The 15,916-nt window shown below is 44.1% G+C and overlaps 1 protein-coding gene across 11 annotated transcripts in view; it reads left to right on the top strand.

Moving 5' to 3' along the window:
• The first annotated feature begins 5,157 nt into the window (after positions 1-5,157).
• FNBP1 (formin binding protein 1) overlaps positions 5,158-15,916 on the top strand; it is a 135,464-nt gene continuing 124,705 nt past the window's right edge. For 4 of the 11 annotated variants that reach the window (XM_069582188.1, XM_069582189.1, XM_069582186.1 and 1 more), the window contains exon 1: positions 5,182-5,475. In XM_069582188.1, coding sequence (XP_069438289.1) covers positions 5,452-5,475 — 24 coding nt within the window. In that variant the 5' untranslated portion in view covers positions 5,182-5,451. Of the gene's footprint in view, positions 5,476-15,916 lie in introns of all 11 variants that reach the window. The other 7 variants (XM_069582185.1, XM_069582183.1, XM_069582184.1 and 4 more) reach the window with 3 other exon arrangements.

Genomic DNA, 15,916 nt, shown 5'->3' on the forward strand with positions numbered 1-15,916 from the left:
TACTTAGGCACATGATTTCAGAGTTTCAAGAGCAGGTTATTTGCATAATCATGATACTGTAACTGGGAATAGACCTGTTGAGTAACAGAATGAGTTAGGCTTGCCTCTCCCTGGCCACATTTTCAAACGGGCATTAAACTTTAAGCTACTGACTGAAAAAGCCTTGAGGGGCTAGAAAGACTATATCCTAAACCTGACTTTCAGCCTTACCCTCTTAGTCAAGTGGGTCTTATTTTTCTGTTTTCTCTAACATTGCAAGAACTACTGAAGTTTGCCACTAGTAGCAGAATTTGGAGTTTGAATCGAGTGTGATTAATAATGTTTGACATCAGTTTAGAAATTTCCAGAGATATTTAATGTAATTATGGGGTTAATATTCTCTAGTTATGATTATTGCTTGTCTTTCTTATCGAAAGAGATGACATTTCAGATCAAAATTCTGTATAAACACAGTACAGGGAACCAGAGGTCAAACTAGAACTTGGCAATATATTCACAAGTCAAATGTCACTTTCATTCTTTGACTTGAAATGTCATTTCTTAGGGCTTGGGGAACGCCCACAGACTCTCCTTGCAGAGTCATCTTCTTGGAAAAGCTAGCCCCTGACACATCTTGAATCCTGCAGGTTGGAGAAAAGCTTCAATCCACTTCTCAATTTGGTGGCATAGTGTGTAACTTGCTTAGCCACAGACAACTGGTTTTTCCTGATTTTATTCACATCTTTGTAGACCTTCAGGGGAATTCCATTACTGAGTACAAAAATTGGTTGCAGTCTTAAGATTCTACTCACGACAGAGTTCTCCTTTTATCCCACTCCAACTTTTTCCACTCCACTGCTTTCTTGGGTCCTTAGTAAGTAGTTTGAATGCTAAACAAATGGAGAATTTTAAGCTGGAAACTGATGGAAGCTATTTTAAAGGAAAAAAAAGAAATCCTGAGAATTTCTTTAAGAAGAGTACTTCAGTGATAGACAACCAATCAATGGTAGTTCAGACAATCTGTTTTGCCACATCAGAAGTGCTTAAAGGATTGCTTTCCTTGATAGAGGAAGTAAAAATCCTCCAAAAAATAAGAGGAAAAATAGGGAACCGATACTTGTGCCCCCATGTGCTAAGCATTTTATATGTGTTCTTTCTTTTCATCTTTGCAGTAACTTTTGGAGCAAAGCATTATGTCCATTTTATGGAGGAGGAAACTGAGGCCTAGAGAAGGGAAATAATTCAACCATAGCTCTAGAGCTTTCTGTGCGGGGCTATCCACTCTTGTGCTCACTCTGTGCTCACCGCCAGCTCCCTTCTTTCAGCCTCACAACAACCTTGGAGGTCCGTGTTTTAAGTGAAGTTCTGAGAGTTTAAGTCACTTGTCTAAGGCCACATACCTAATAAGTAGTGGAACAGTAGGATCCCTATGGAACAATTACAAAACCACTTAGTGTATTAAAAAGCCGAGTGATCACTTTGCCGACAAAGGTCCATATAGTCAAAGCTGTGATTTTTCCAGTAGTCATGTACGGATGTGAAAGTTGGACCAGAAAGAAGGTTGGGCACCAAAGAATAGATGCTTTTAAACTGTCGTGCTGAAGATCTTGAGAGACCCTTGGACAGCAAGGAGATCAAACCAGTCAATCCTAAAGGAAATCAACCCTGAACATTCATTGGAAGGACTAATGCTGAAGCTCCAATACTTTTCCAACTCATTGGAAAAGACCTTGATGCTGGGAAAGATTGAGGGAGGAGGAGAAAGGGGCAACAGAGGGTGAGATGGCATCATTGACTCAATGGATGTTATCATCAACTCAATGGACATGAGTTTGATAATATCCTGGGAGATAGTCAAGGACAGGGATGCCTGGCTTGCTGCAGTCCATGGGATCGCAAAGAGTTGGACATGACTTAGTAACTGAAGAACAGGAAGCCTTTTAAATAGATTAGATAGTGATATCTCTACATCTAAGCCCCTGAATTAGATGTTTATACTAGCAAGACGAATTGGAGTTGCTGAAAGGCTCTATTAAAATTGTTTAACTCCATGGCAACTATACAGGGTCTATATTTTCTAGATACCTTGTTTCAGTGCTAATAATATCCATGTGATCAGATTATTCAGTGGAAATTTATGTAGTTGCCTGCCAAGATCATAACTTTGTAAATCAGTATTCTCCACATGTTCCTAAAAGGTGAAACAGGTGTATATAGCCCAAACCGATCCCCTAGGTAATTTAGAGTCCCTTGAGAGCAAGGAGATCCAACCAATCCATGCTAAAGGAAATCAGTCCTGAATATTCATTGGAAGGACTGATGCTGAAGCTGAAACTCCAATACTTTGGCCACCTGATGCAAAGACCTGACTCATTGGAACAGACTCTGATGCTGGGAAAGATTGAAGGCAGGAGGAGAAGGGGACAACAGAGGATGAGATGGTTAGGTGGCATCACTGACTCAATGCACATGAGTTTGAGTAAACTCTGGGAGTTGGTGATGGACAGAGAGGCCTGGCATGCTGCAGTCCATGGGGTTGCAAGGAATCGGACACGACTGCAGGACTGAACTGAACTGAACTGAGGTCGTTTCGGTATTTACATAGATGGGGTTTACAATTGTTTAGGCATTAAATCATGTCCGGCTCTCCTGCAGCCCCATGGACTGTAGCCCTCCCAGGCTCCTCTGTCCATGGGATTTTCCAGGCAAGAATACTGGAATGGGTTGCCATTTCCTCCAGGGGATCTTCCTGACCCAGGGATCAAACCTCCGTCTCCTGCATTGGCAGATGGATTCTTTACTACTGAGCCAGTGGGGAAGCCACAGGATTTACAATACCTCTTGTGAAAACTGATTCCTAAGCAGGTCAGTCACAGTCACTTATTAATAGAAGTTCTTCTCTTAAACTCACTCCCTTTTACTATAAGGGAAACTGAAATGGATTTAGTTCCTCCTAAAAAATACTGTGCTGTATTTAATCTTTTTCTTTGCTAGCTTATTTCTTTTTATGCTGAATCCTGTTTGTTTCCATTGCTTTAAAATCAGTGGTGACTTTTTCTTTCATTTATTGACGATTCTGATACCTTCAACCCTTTTTTTGTTACCACCAGACTTAATGAAGTTAAAGGTATTTGCAGTGTGGTCTAATTAACCCAGTTCCATACAGTATTGCTGCTGTGGCTTAATGGGTTCCTATAACTGTTTCCTGCTTACTCATCTTAAAAGGTTTCCTTTTAATGTGGTCTCTCTCTCGCTCTCTTTCTGCTGTCTCTTGCTCTTTGCCCCCCCTCCCCCCCTTTCTCTTCTTAAGAGCTGCAGGTTGTTTTTCCTCCTGATTAGCATCTTTTCACAAGTCACTGTTTTTGATAAGTCTTCTAGAAGGCAGCAAGATTAGATCACTGTATTTGAAAAAATAGTAAATCTTGGCAGGAAGAAATTGAGGTGATTTGTGAGGCAGGGTCCTGTTAGATTACCTGCATTTCACTCAGCATTTCCAAATAGCAAACTGAACTGTGCAGTATTGATTGAGTTTCTGACCCCTCCAACTCACTCAGGCTGTTAATGAATGTACCTTGGGAGGTAAGTGGCTGGCTGTTCTGATGGTTTACAGGTCTAGCAGGATTGGAGTTCAGAGTTTCCAGACCCGGTAACTGAGAACAAAATATCTAAAACACACACTAACAACAAACTGGTGGAAGGAACTCCTTACTGGAAAAAGACGGACCAAAACAGGTTTGACAGTTTAAATTTATTGTGATCCTGTCCAACAAAGGAAGTAGACTTGGTTTATCTGCAAGAGTAGAACACCACCCTTGCCCCACCCTCTCTTGGAGAAGAATGATAAGCTGGTTGAGGCTGGGTGTAGTGGGATTAGAGAGACAGGCAGCTGAAACACTTCTTAAAGGGGGCCCATTTTAGGAGTTCACAGATAGTCAGAAAAGTGAGTAGGATTAGCTGAGGAAGAAAGAAAAGTTTGGGGAGAAAGGGCCTAGTGAATCAGAGGAAGGAGTCGGAACCCAAACAGTTCTCCAGTTCCAATCCTGGAATCAGGCTTCCCTGGTGGCTCAGACAGTGAAGAATCCGCCTGCGATGCAGAAGACCCCGAGGGGTCCCTGGGGTGTGGAAGATCCGCCGGAGAAGGAAATGGCAACCCACTCCAGTATTCTTGCCTGGAGAATTCCACGGACAAAGGAACCTGGTGGGCTACAGTCCATGGGGTCGCAAAGAGTGGGACACGACTGAGCGACGCACACACACAATCCTGGAATGTTATTTGTGTATACTCTAGGAGTGCAGGGGAAAAGGAGTCCGTATCTACTTAAAAATTAGTTATCAGTTTACCAACCACTGGCCGGGTAACAGGTGGTCGTCATCTTTCGCTGACCTGGGTAGTTACTGCCTCCCTTTGGCGGGAGGTGGGGGAGAAGGCTCTGAGCTTCTACAGAGATGGAGGCCTTGTCCTAGGCCACCCAGCTAGTGAGTACGGGTGGCGGGACTGGAACCAGAAACCCCTGTCTGTGGACCCAGAGCCTTTGCTTTTTTTCACCCACTACGCGGCAACGTGATTTCAACGTCTGAGAGTTTCTTGGCCGAACAAGTCGGAAATCACCGGTTTCAGAGATTAGAAATCACCGGTTGTGCGCCCCTGGACTCTTTTCCCCAGCCACTCTGCTAGGTCGCTCTCGGCCTCCGAGTCCTTCTGTGTGTAGTATGCAGACAGCACTGCACCTGGCCCCACGCCAACCGGCTCAAGGCTGTGAGGGCCCCCCGGGCCTCCAAGGCTTCCCGGGCGGTAGGGGAAAAGACCCGCTCGAGCTAGCTCTGATGGCTGAGCAACGAAAAGCATGGTCCTTAAATTCAAAGCAGCGCTTGGCGCAGGGGAGCAACCTCAGGCCTCGGCAGAGCCCCCGTAATAACAGGGGCCGGCTCCGTTCGGAGGCGAGTGGTTTGTCCCTAAGAGCAGAGAGTGTGGCTGCTAATAAGTAATTAAAAACAAAACAAAACAAAACAAAAAAACACGGCAGCGGGGAGGCCGGCGGCTCCAGGTCCCACCAGAGGCCCCTGCTTTCTGCAAGTCCTTCCGGACCCCGGGGCCACGCGGGCGGGGGGCGCCCGAGGGGAGGTTGGGCCGGGGGCGGGGCGCGCGCGTGCGCGAGCTGTCAGGCCGGCTCCGCCCCCGGCGCGCGGCCCCGCCCCGCCCCTCTCCCGCCCCTCGCTCTCGGGTGTGGGGCGGGCGGGCGCTGCGGCGACCGCCGCTGCTGCTTCCTCGGGCCATTTTGCCGAGGAGCGACCGGGGAGGAGGAGCGCCGCGGAGACCCTAGGCGAGGAGCGGCGAGCCGGAGGAGGCGGCGGCCGCACGGGGCACGGACTTTCCGCGATCGCGGGGATCTCCCGGGGAGACGGGATCGCTGGGGAGGGGGACCGGAGAGCCGCGCCCCGCCGCGCGGCGCGCCCCTTCCCGCCCCCTGCACCATGAGCTGGGGCACCGAGCTCTGGGTGAGTGAGGGGCCGGGCCCGCGAGGATGCAGGGAGGTGGCGGAAAGGTGCCTGGTGCGCCTGGGCTGGGGGACGCGGCCCGGGCTGCCCCCGGTGGACGAGATCGCGCGCCGGTCGGAGGTCTCTGCGGCCCTGGCGGGAGGCGCAGGTCCGAGTGCTTCTCGTTGGCCTCGGCTTGAGCGGGAGGTGCGCGCCAGATTCGCCCTTCTGAGGTGAGGGGGGGCTGGTGTGAACCGCTGCCCCCTCCGGCGGCCAGAGCAGGGGCCGCTGGTGGGGGTCCCCTCCACAGCCCGAGCGCGGCGCGCGGATCTGGGTCCCCGCACCTCCTGATCAGAGGCGCGGGCGGGACGCCCCTGTCTTCAGCGAGGCGGGCCGACTCAATGGGGGCGTGGAAGGCCGGGGATTTTCAGGGCTGCGTTAGGTATTCGGCGTCCAGACCCGCGCTCCTCTGCTGTGTCTCCAAGGAGGTGCGGGTGGTTCGGGCGCTCTCCCGGGGGGCGGGGCGGCCCTGGCGGGGCCGGGTCCCAGGGCTTGGGTTTGGCGGTGCAGGGCTGAGTGAGAACTGGTGTCTTCCCTCTAGTGGCGAGGACGTTTGCCCTGTGGTGGTTTGGGGTGCGCTTGTGATTCTCCCAGGGGCAACTCAGATCTTGCATTCGATGTGGGGATTGCGGCGTTCGGCCTGGAGGGGAGAGTAGTAGGAGTTAGAGGGACGCCTTGTGTTGCCTCCTGCGGGAACAGGCATTAGCGGGGTCAGTTTTGTATTTTTTAACCGCTGGGAGGAAAGAGTCTGAAATGCGGTAGGGAGCGCCCCGCCGGGATGTTTAACCCCGGGCGCGGATGGATAAACAAGCGGCGGGGTGTCTGCAAGCTCTTCTCTCCCCGGACCCGGATGCCAAGGCGGTGCACTGGCGGTCCTGGGGAGGAGAGGCTGTGGCTTGTGGACTGGGGCTTGTTTTCCTCTGGATTCCTTGCTTCCTCTGGATTCCTAAGGAAATCTCTGGGCAAGCGATGGGCAGAGCGGAGTGCAGAGGAAGAAGGAGATGAAATCTGTTATTGCACCGAGACGTCCTCAAGATGAGCTATTTCCCAGGAGGAACTCGAAAGTGCCTCCTTTCGGAATTCCATTTGTAAAGGGTGTGGAGAAGAAAGTGTGGGGTGGTGGTTGCTATCTGAGTGGAGGCCAAGAAATCTCACGTCAAAATAAAAGGTTAGAGCAGCTATAGAAACAGAGCGCATCCTCCCTTAATTAATTTTTTTTTTTGCTTTAATTGTTTTTACACAACCACTTCTTAGGCTCAGAAGCAGCTACTGTTATTGATACCAAAATTCTGAAGGCAGTAGTTCCCTTAAATGAGAATTCATTTTGTAAACATCCCCTGTCTAAAAGGATCTCAACTTTTCGACTGATGTTTGCAAATATTCATTCTTAAAGTAGCAGATGGTCGTAAGTATACACAGCCAATTAGGCAGAGTCTACCATTTTCAGTGTTGGATTTCTTTCCTCTTCTATTCCCTCTCCACTCCCTTTGCCTCTTTTTCCCCTATCTGGGGGAACTAATCAGAATAAGTTTTTATCAACAGAATAGAAATTTTGGCACAATTTTTATTTTCACTTGTTCAAACAAGAGAAAGGGTTTATTGGGAGGGTGGAATACAATATATTTCCAAGTGAAATGGGCTGTAGTTTAGGGGTTGAACACCATGGTGGCCATTTCATGGTGATGTTAGTGAATGTTATAGAAGATGATCCAGAAAGGGATGGGCAGTGGGATGATAGTAGTTATGAGAAAACACCAGATAAGACAGCCTCAATCCCCTGCGTTATTCTGTACACTTCTTTCAGCCGGTAGAGGGTGGAAAGGAAGGCAAAGGCAAGTTGTTGAAAATCAGTAGGAACTGGAATATATACAAGTAAAAGGAAACCTTAGATTTGCTTCAAAAGAGTTTGGGGTGATAGTGGATGGGAATGTGAATGAAATGAAATTGCAAGGGAGCGGGTCACTGCTAACCTGGGTAATGGGTACAGGAAGGCTCGTTACCAGGTTTTCTACTCTCTAGGATTGAAATTTCCTACAGTGAAAATAATTGGAAAAGATTTTTAAGGGAGAAGGTGTGTAAACTACTTGAAATTTTTTCTCATTTGTTAAGGTTTACGAGAAAGAACTAGTTATCTGTTGTCTCTAGGAAGGACCTGTCCATGAAGAGTTAAAAAAAAAAAAAAAAAGAAAAAGGCATTCTACTAGAGTATCGCCCTTTGCCCTTGAGTGGTTTAGAGGTTAATAGAGGGAAAAAAATGGAACTTGTAATTTGTACTAAGAGAAGTGCAAATTTTGAGTTTAAATTCCAAGAAGCAAAAGGGCACCAAAAATGTCTGTTTTCAGTTGCCTCATTTCATTAAAGTTTGAGATTAAAGAAGAAAATTTAAAAAAAAAAAAACAAAAAGAAGAAAAATGGGAGATTAAAAATTTTTCAGATTAAAATTCTGAAAAACGACCTCCAGTTCTCTGGTGGTGAGAGACTCTGTGGTGTGGTGCATGGGGCCGCCTGGCAGAGCCCTGATTGAGGGTTTTCCTTGACTGGTGGCTGTGGGATTTTGCACAGGGGTAATGAGATAATGATGGGGCACTCAAGCCTAACTTGGCAGAACGATGCTTCTAGATGGAGAGAGATGGAGCTCTGGTTTGGATGGCCATGAGTTCTTTGCGACAGGTCTTTGCAGCTTTCATAGACCTTCACAAACGCCATCAGGTTTTACACGTCGACACTAGTCAACGTCCCTATAAGCTTTTCAAAAGGACGTGTTTCTAACGTGCGCTTTACATTAAAGTTCTGTTCTTAGCCACATCCTGCTTTGTAGACAGTAAAACCGTTCTCTTCTCTTTTTTCTTTTAACCTCTTCATCGGCATAAATTTTGATACTCCTGATAGTGAGAAGTCAGGAAGTTCTCATGCAATCATAAAAATGAACTCAAAACCCATAATTTGTGATAACTTTACTAGATTGTGTGAAAATTGGGGCTTTCTATTTTATACCAGTAGGTCATAACAAAGTATAAAATGGATGATTTGAAGTGATGGGGTCATTACAGAGTATCGAGCAGATGGGAATAGAATGTGAAAGAGTGGATATATCAGTTTATGTATGTGTGACTGATTCACTTTGCTGCACTGCAGGCACTGACACAATATTGTAAATCAACTATACTCCAATAAAAATTAATTTAAAAATTTTAAAAAAAAGTGATTAGGGTATAATAAAATATTTCTGTACATCTCTTCCTAATTTGCATTTTAGGAATTTTTAACTTTTTTTATTGAACAGCTATTGTGTGCAAGACTGATAGGAGCCTGTTGTTTCACTTTATATACTTTGAAGGGAATCTGCCCATTTCAGAGAAAGCATGTACAATCAGGTTTAACTCTAGCCTGCAACCTCAAAGTCAAAAAAGAGATTTGTTTCTAAGATTAACCAAAATGCATTTACTCAAGACTGTGTTTAAAAGGTCATGTTAAGAGGCTATCTAGTTTGTACTGACTTGTTCAAGTTCTCTCTGGTCACTGGAGAAATGGCAAAGCGAGAATTTCTTTAGAATTTTTTTGGGTTTTGTATCTGCATATTAAAAAGAAGTAAGGCATTATTGAAGTGTCAACTCAACTCTTTATAAGCTTGATCATTAATGTGAAGTAAAAATAAATCCATTGGAAATTTTAACCTGCCTTGCAACGGTCTACTCTTTGTGGCTAATAAATTACTAAGTGATATAATCTACTTTTATCTCCTAGTGTCCTCTCTGCTATCTTTATTTCTTTCTTTTGATGCTAATAAGAAATGGAATAGCCCAAAATAATAACAAGAAAGCAGAGACCCAACTAATACATATTGGTTAACATATTACTATGTTAAGCCACCTGTGTTGATGGTACTTAATTTTTTTTAAAACCTGTTGTTTTTAGGACAGTGCCAGACATATAATGCTTTCTGCAATTTGTTGGCTATAGTGACATTGATGGTGGTGTTCACAATGCCTGCCTCACAGTAGCAGTTCAAGAAATAACTTATTGAATAAATGAATGAATCCTTTTTTTCCCCCTCTTGTTTTAACATTTGCTGTGTGTTTTTTTTTTTTAATATTTACTTATTTTTTATTTGGCTGTGCTGGATCTCAGTTGCAGCATGCAGGATCTAGTTCCCTGACCAGGGGTCGAACTCCCTGCATTGGGAGTGTGGAGTCTTAACCTCTGGACCACCAGGGAAGTCCCAACATTTGCGGTTTTAAAGTAATGGCAGGGTAGTTTTAATGCCTTTCTTTGCTTTGGCAGTGTAAAGATTAAAAAAAAAAAAAATCCAGGGACCTTTTTGTAAAAAGTAGACGATTTAAAAAGATTTTAATATATTTTGCTTATTTATTTTGCTGCGCCAGGTCTTAGTTGCAGCTTGCACTCTTAATTACAGCATTTGGGATCTAATTCCCTGACCAGGGATGAACTGGGGACCCCTGCATTGGGAGCTTGAAGTCTTAGACACTAGACCACCAGGGGAATCCCAATAGACTTACTTTTTAGAGCAGTTTTAGTTTCACAGCAAAAATGAGCAGAAGGTCCAGAGATTCCTCATATACTCCTTCCACACAAACACAGTTTAGACCCTTTTCTGTTTTTTGGCCACCCTGGAGACCTGTGTGCGGAAGCGTACGTGCATGCTAAGTCGAGTCTCTTGGATGCTATGGACTGTAGCCTGCCAGGCTCCTCTGTCCCTGGGATTCTCCAGGCAAGAACCCTGGAGGAGGGCCTGCGGAAGCATGGAGTCTTAAGCCCTGGACCTCCAGGGAAGTCCCTCTAGACAGTTTTTTTTACCTTTAAAGTAGAGCTTGAAAAGTTGTCTCCTTTCTGTTGTTCATGCGGCTGATACCTGATGCATATGTGTGTGTTTATATAAGAACACTGTGAGTGTGTGTGTGTGCGCGCCTGTGCGTGCTAAGTCACTCATTCTTATCCAACTCTTTCTGACCCCATGGACTGTACACCAGGCTCCTCTGTCCATGGGAATCTCCAGGCAAGGATACTGGAGTGGGTTGCCCTTCCCATCTCCAGGGGATCTTCCCAGCCCAGGGATGGAACCCCCATCTCTTGCGTCTTCTGCATTGGCAGGCAGATTCTCTATCACTGCACCTCCTGGGAAACCCATAAGAACACTTTGTAGTGTGTTAAAATTTTAAACTAGACAATACTGATTCTTTTTTTAACATTGACGTAATTAACTAGTTGCAGGATTTGGAGAATTATTACCTTTTCTCACTGCCCAGTACTCAATGGAGCAGAGGACTAACAACATTTCATAGCTGTCCTCCAGCTCTTTTCTTCTTTAACCCTTCAGAGGTTTCTTTTTGGGATAAACATGGCAAGACTGACATGGGAGACATCAATCCTGGAACTAGGGTGAGCAAAACCACCTCAAAAGACAGACCAAAAGAAAAAAAAAAAATCAAGTGTAGTTCTGTCAATGCCACCTTTCCATTAAAACAGGGTTTGCACTGTCTTCTCTGGATAGTAGATTTTTTTTTAATATTAATTTATTTTTAAATCTTTATGTTCTGTAATCGAAGTATAGTTGACTTATAATGTTTCAGGTGTATAGCAAAGTGATCCAGTCATGTATATATATTTCAGTTTCTTTCCGGTATTGATTATTACACAATATTGAAGGTAGTTCATACAGTAGGTCCTTGTTGTTTATCTGTTTTTTATATAGTAGTTTGTATCTGCAAATCTCAAACTCCTAATTTATCCCTCTGCTGACTCAATGGACATGAGTTTGAGCAAACTCCTTGAGACAGTGAAAGCTAGGGAAGCCTGGAGTGCTGTAGTCCACGGGGTCGCAGAGTCAGACGTGATTTAGCAACTGAACAACCTTCTCCTTTGGTCACCAGAGGCTTCTTTTCTATGTCTCTGAGTCTATTTCTGTTTTTCTTTTTTTCTGCCACACTGCTCAAGGCATGCATAATCTTAGTTCCCCGACCAGGGATGTACCTGGAACCATAGTATTGAACGCTCCGAGTCCTAGCCATTGGGCTGTTAGGGAAGCCCCAGTCTATTTCTGTCTTGTAAGGAAGTTCCTTTGTGTCATTTTTTAAAAATTCCACTTATAAGTAATATGATATTTGTCTCTCTGGTTCAGTTCAGTCGCTCAGTTGTGTCCGACTCTTTGCGACCCCATGAATCGCAGCACGCCAGGCCTCCCTGTCCATCACCACCTCTCTGGTTAGTAGATGTTAAACAGAACATGGGAGATCTGGTGATTTTGTGGTTGACATTTACCCATCAGTTCGTTGCTTTCACCTTATACTCAGATATCATCCTGAACATGCAGTTCGGGTGGGTAAAGCTGTATTTCAAGCACTGTCAGGGGTTCTGCCTGTGCTTACTGTGTGACTGCATTAGAACTCTTGCTTTACATTGGTGCGACATGGAAAGTGCCTCTTTGAAGGACTGTTCAAGTGTCACCCACTTCCTCGCTAAGCTAATATTGTGTTTCCTGCAAGTATTACTCATACTTGTTTCATCAACACCGCCCACATTTTAAAATAAGGTTTTATTTTGACACTTAAAAATTGCAAGCTACCAAAAATACATGTATGCCCTAGGAAATTAATCTAATTAGATTTTGGAATGTGGGTGTGAAGTCTTCTGGAATTAGCATTTATAATGAAATATTTGTTTCCTGATTTAGTAATATGTAGTCTTACTGGCCTGAGCCTAGTGATGTGTCTGGTTAATAAATTCAAAAAGTCAATAAAGGGCCAAATGTGTTTATTATGTCAAAGAGTTAGTTGGGAATATACACGTTTTTTAATATTGATTCTTTTAACTCATAAACTTCATCTGTAAGATTCTGTGCTAACTTTCTGTAAATCTTAACAACCTCAATTGCCCTAGAACTAGATTCATGCCACCAACAACAAAATAGATGAAACTTAAAATTTCCTGTTGCACAAATCATAAGATTTGTTCACCTCAAAGCTGCAATATCACATTCACTATATTATGGTTTCTTTTTAAAACTTAGAACACAGTATTCTAATGATTGAAATGAAATTTTTGATAATTAATTCTTAGACTAAAGCTATGGTTTTAGTGTGTTAACAGTTCAGCAGCTAGTTTCCACCTTTACTTCTCTACTCCACGGGTTGTAAAAATAGAAATAGGTTATCACTGCATAAACTCTGTAGTTCTGTAATAATTCCATGTGCACCATGCCTTAGAAACAGTTGAATTGATGTCATCAACGTTGCTGATTATTATCATGCTGTACACCTCACACTTATTTTCTATATGTCAATTATATCTTAATAAAACTGGAAGTAAAACCAAAGCAAAAAAAAAAAAAATACTACTGCTTACTGAGAGCTCACCATGCCTCAGGTGCTGTGAAAGTTTGTCATCCATCATCTCATTGATTCTTCTCAAGAATCCAGTGAAGTTAAAAGTACCATTTGGGCCAGCATCTGAGAAGATTCTGAGATGGAACTAGGAATGCTAAGCTTTGTAGGGAAGGAACACTTGTGAAAGGAAAAGGGAGTAAGTGTGATTGGGCTGAGGGAGCCATCAGACCATAGTGCTGCCTGAGAAAGTCTCCACCAGGCCAACGAGAAGCTCTAGAGCAAAGATTACCCATTCGGGGAGTCTCACGGTGGGCAGAAACGGCCAGGCCCTTGTACCACTGCCTTGCTCGTTCACTGGCAAAGGGCTACCCCAAGAACAATGTGACTTTGGCTCGGAAGACAAGGCAGACCCTAAAGGAAGCTGTCTGCTAACCACACCCTGTGCAGCTGGGCCTCAACTCCTTTCTGGAAAAAGGATCTGAGTGGCACAGCTCTGCACTGACCACACCATCATTATCCTTTTACAAGAGAGGAAACTGAAGCACAGAACAAACAGTAAGATAATTTAGCAAGTTCATAGAGCCGAAAGCAGAGGTTCAATCCCATGTCTGGGATTCTAGAGCTCTCCTCATCTTTCTTTTTCTTTCAAGTTAATACTATCGAATGTGTTTTTTTTTTTGGTTGTTGTTTATTTTATTTTTATTATTTATGTATGTATTTTTATTTTTTTAACACCAAAACCATTTTCTACTGGGATATAGTCGATTGCCAATATTGTGATAGTTTCAGATGAACAGGGAAGGGACTCAGCCACACTAACTTTTCTTTCTATTGTTTGAACTTCTTAATTATAGGAATTTTCAAACATACATAGAGAAAATATGATGAACCCCTCTGTACACACCACCCAGCTTCGAAATTAACAGTATTTTAGCGTCTTTTTGTGTCATCTTTTTGCCCCTGTGGGGTTTTTTCAACCCCTCGGTCTTCACCAGCACACATCGTAAAACCTCTCTGCTGCCTGCTTGTCTGAGGAATCTGCAAAGAGCCCAGATTGTCCCTCCATCTTTTAAAGTGTGAAAACAGAAGAGAACCAGCCTGTTCCGTGCTTGACACACCTTGATTAAGGGATTTAAATACATGCTTTCATAAACTAATAAGGACCCTGTAAGTTTGCTATTCACATTTTATAGACCAGACCCACCCAAACAATGAATACCAGTGCTGGAATATACTTTTTTTTTTACTCCTAACACTGAATAAATGTGAGTTAAAAAAAAATATATCTTCTGTATTAGTAGCTCATAATCCCTCTTTCCCCATTCAGTTCAGTTCAGTTGCTCAGACTCTTTGCGACCCCATGGACTACAGCACGCCAGGCCTCCCTGTCCATCACCAACTCCCGGAGTTTACTCAATCTCATGTCCGTTGAGTCGGTGATGCCATCCAACCATCTCACCGTCTGTCGTCCCCTTCTCCTGCCTTCAATCTTTCCCAGCATCAAGGTCTTTTCAAATGAGTCAGTTCTTCGCATCAGGTGGCCAAAGTATTGGAGTTTCAGCTTTAACATCAGTCTTGGCAACGAATATGCAGGACTGATTTCCTTTAGGATGGACTGTTCAGATCTCCCTGCTGTCCCCATTACTCACTCGTATTTCCCCAACCACTGATGGAGGTTTTGCTTTCTAAAACGTTTGATGTTACTCATGTTGAGAATCATTGAGAACTAATGACTCATAGTGCCGTGCTGTAATCACACCAGAAACCACTATGAATGAAGCTTCTGTTCTAGCAGGTGTTCCATGTATGTCTAGTGATACCCCCATTCCTGTAAATCTGAAGGTTATTTTTCTTTTTAAAGAAATTAATTTGTAAAGGTATTGTGAAAGAGTGAAAGTGAAAGTCACTCAAGTCGTGTCTGACTCTTTTCGACCCCATGGACTGTAGTCCATGGATTTCTCCGAGCCAGAATACTGGAGTGGGTAGCCTTTCCCTTCTCCAGGGGATCTTCCCAACCCAGGGATCGAACCCAGGTCTCCCGCATTGCAGGTGGATTCTTTACCAGCTGAGTCATAAGGGAAGCCCTGTAAAGGTGCTATAATTTGTAATTATTAATTTGTATTACAATTAAATAAAGGTATTAATTTGTAAAGGACAGTATCAAGTTTCTGATCTGGGGGTCTGACAAAATTATGTCTTGATGAAAAGTACTTTTAATGAAATTGAGACAGAGCAAAGAGAATTAGATACTGACCACTTTGCGGGTGATCTGGCTGTCCCAGGCTGCACCTCAAAGTTTTGGTTCCCTAGAAACAAGAAATTAAATATTTCCCTTCATTTCAACAGCGAAAGAAAACCTGGCACCTTTACAGGAAGCTATACCCTTTGTACTTCTATCTGCACAACCAAAACTGACGGTTCCTGAAATGCAATGAAATACCTATAGGTCTTTGGGAGAAATGGTGTGAGCACGCCCAGATGGATGAGAGGGCCTGGAAGCGCTCAGCCTGGACTGGACGGCTTGCCCCATCCAGCATTTATTAGTGTTGGGCACATCTTCATCTCTGCTCCTCGTTTTCATAACCTATAAATTGCTATGGTGAAGCTTGCCTTCTTCTTCACAAGAAAGTGCAAAGATGAGTGCCTGCTTGTTTGTGAAGTGCTTCGGAATTGTTGGATGAGAGGGGATGGGTAAATACAAGTTAGGAGAGTCTTGTTCAGTTGCTCAGTCATGTCTGACTCTTTGTGACCCCATGGACTGCAGCACATCAGGCTTCCCTGTCCTTCACTACCTCCCAGAGTTTGCTCAAACCCATGTCCATTGAGTCAGTGATGCCATCTAACCGTCTCATCCTCGGTTGCCCCCTTCTTCTCCTGCCTTCAGTCTTTCCTAGTATCAGCATCCTCTCCAGTAAGTCAGTTCTTCTCATCAGGTGGCCAAAGTATTGGACCTTCAGCTTCAGTATCAGTCCTTCCAATGAGTATTCACGGTTGATTTCCTTTAAGATTGACTGGTTTGATCTCCTTGAAGTCCAAAGGAGTCTCAGGAGTCTTCTCTAGCA

Source organism: Ovis canadensis, chromosome 3 (genome assembly GCF_042477335.2).
Source record: "Ovis canadensis isolate MfBH-ARS-UI-01 breed Bighorn chromosome 3, ARS-UI_OviCan_v2, whole genome shotgun sequence".
NCBI classification, from domain to species: domain Eukaryota; kingdom Metazoa; phylum Chordata; class Mammalia; order Artiodactyla; family Bovidae; genus Ovis; species Ovis canadensis.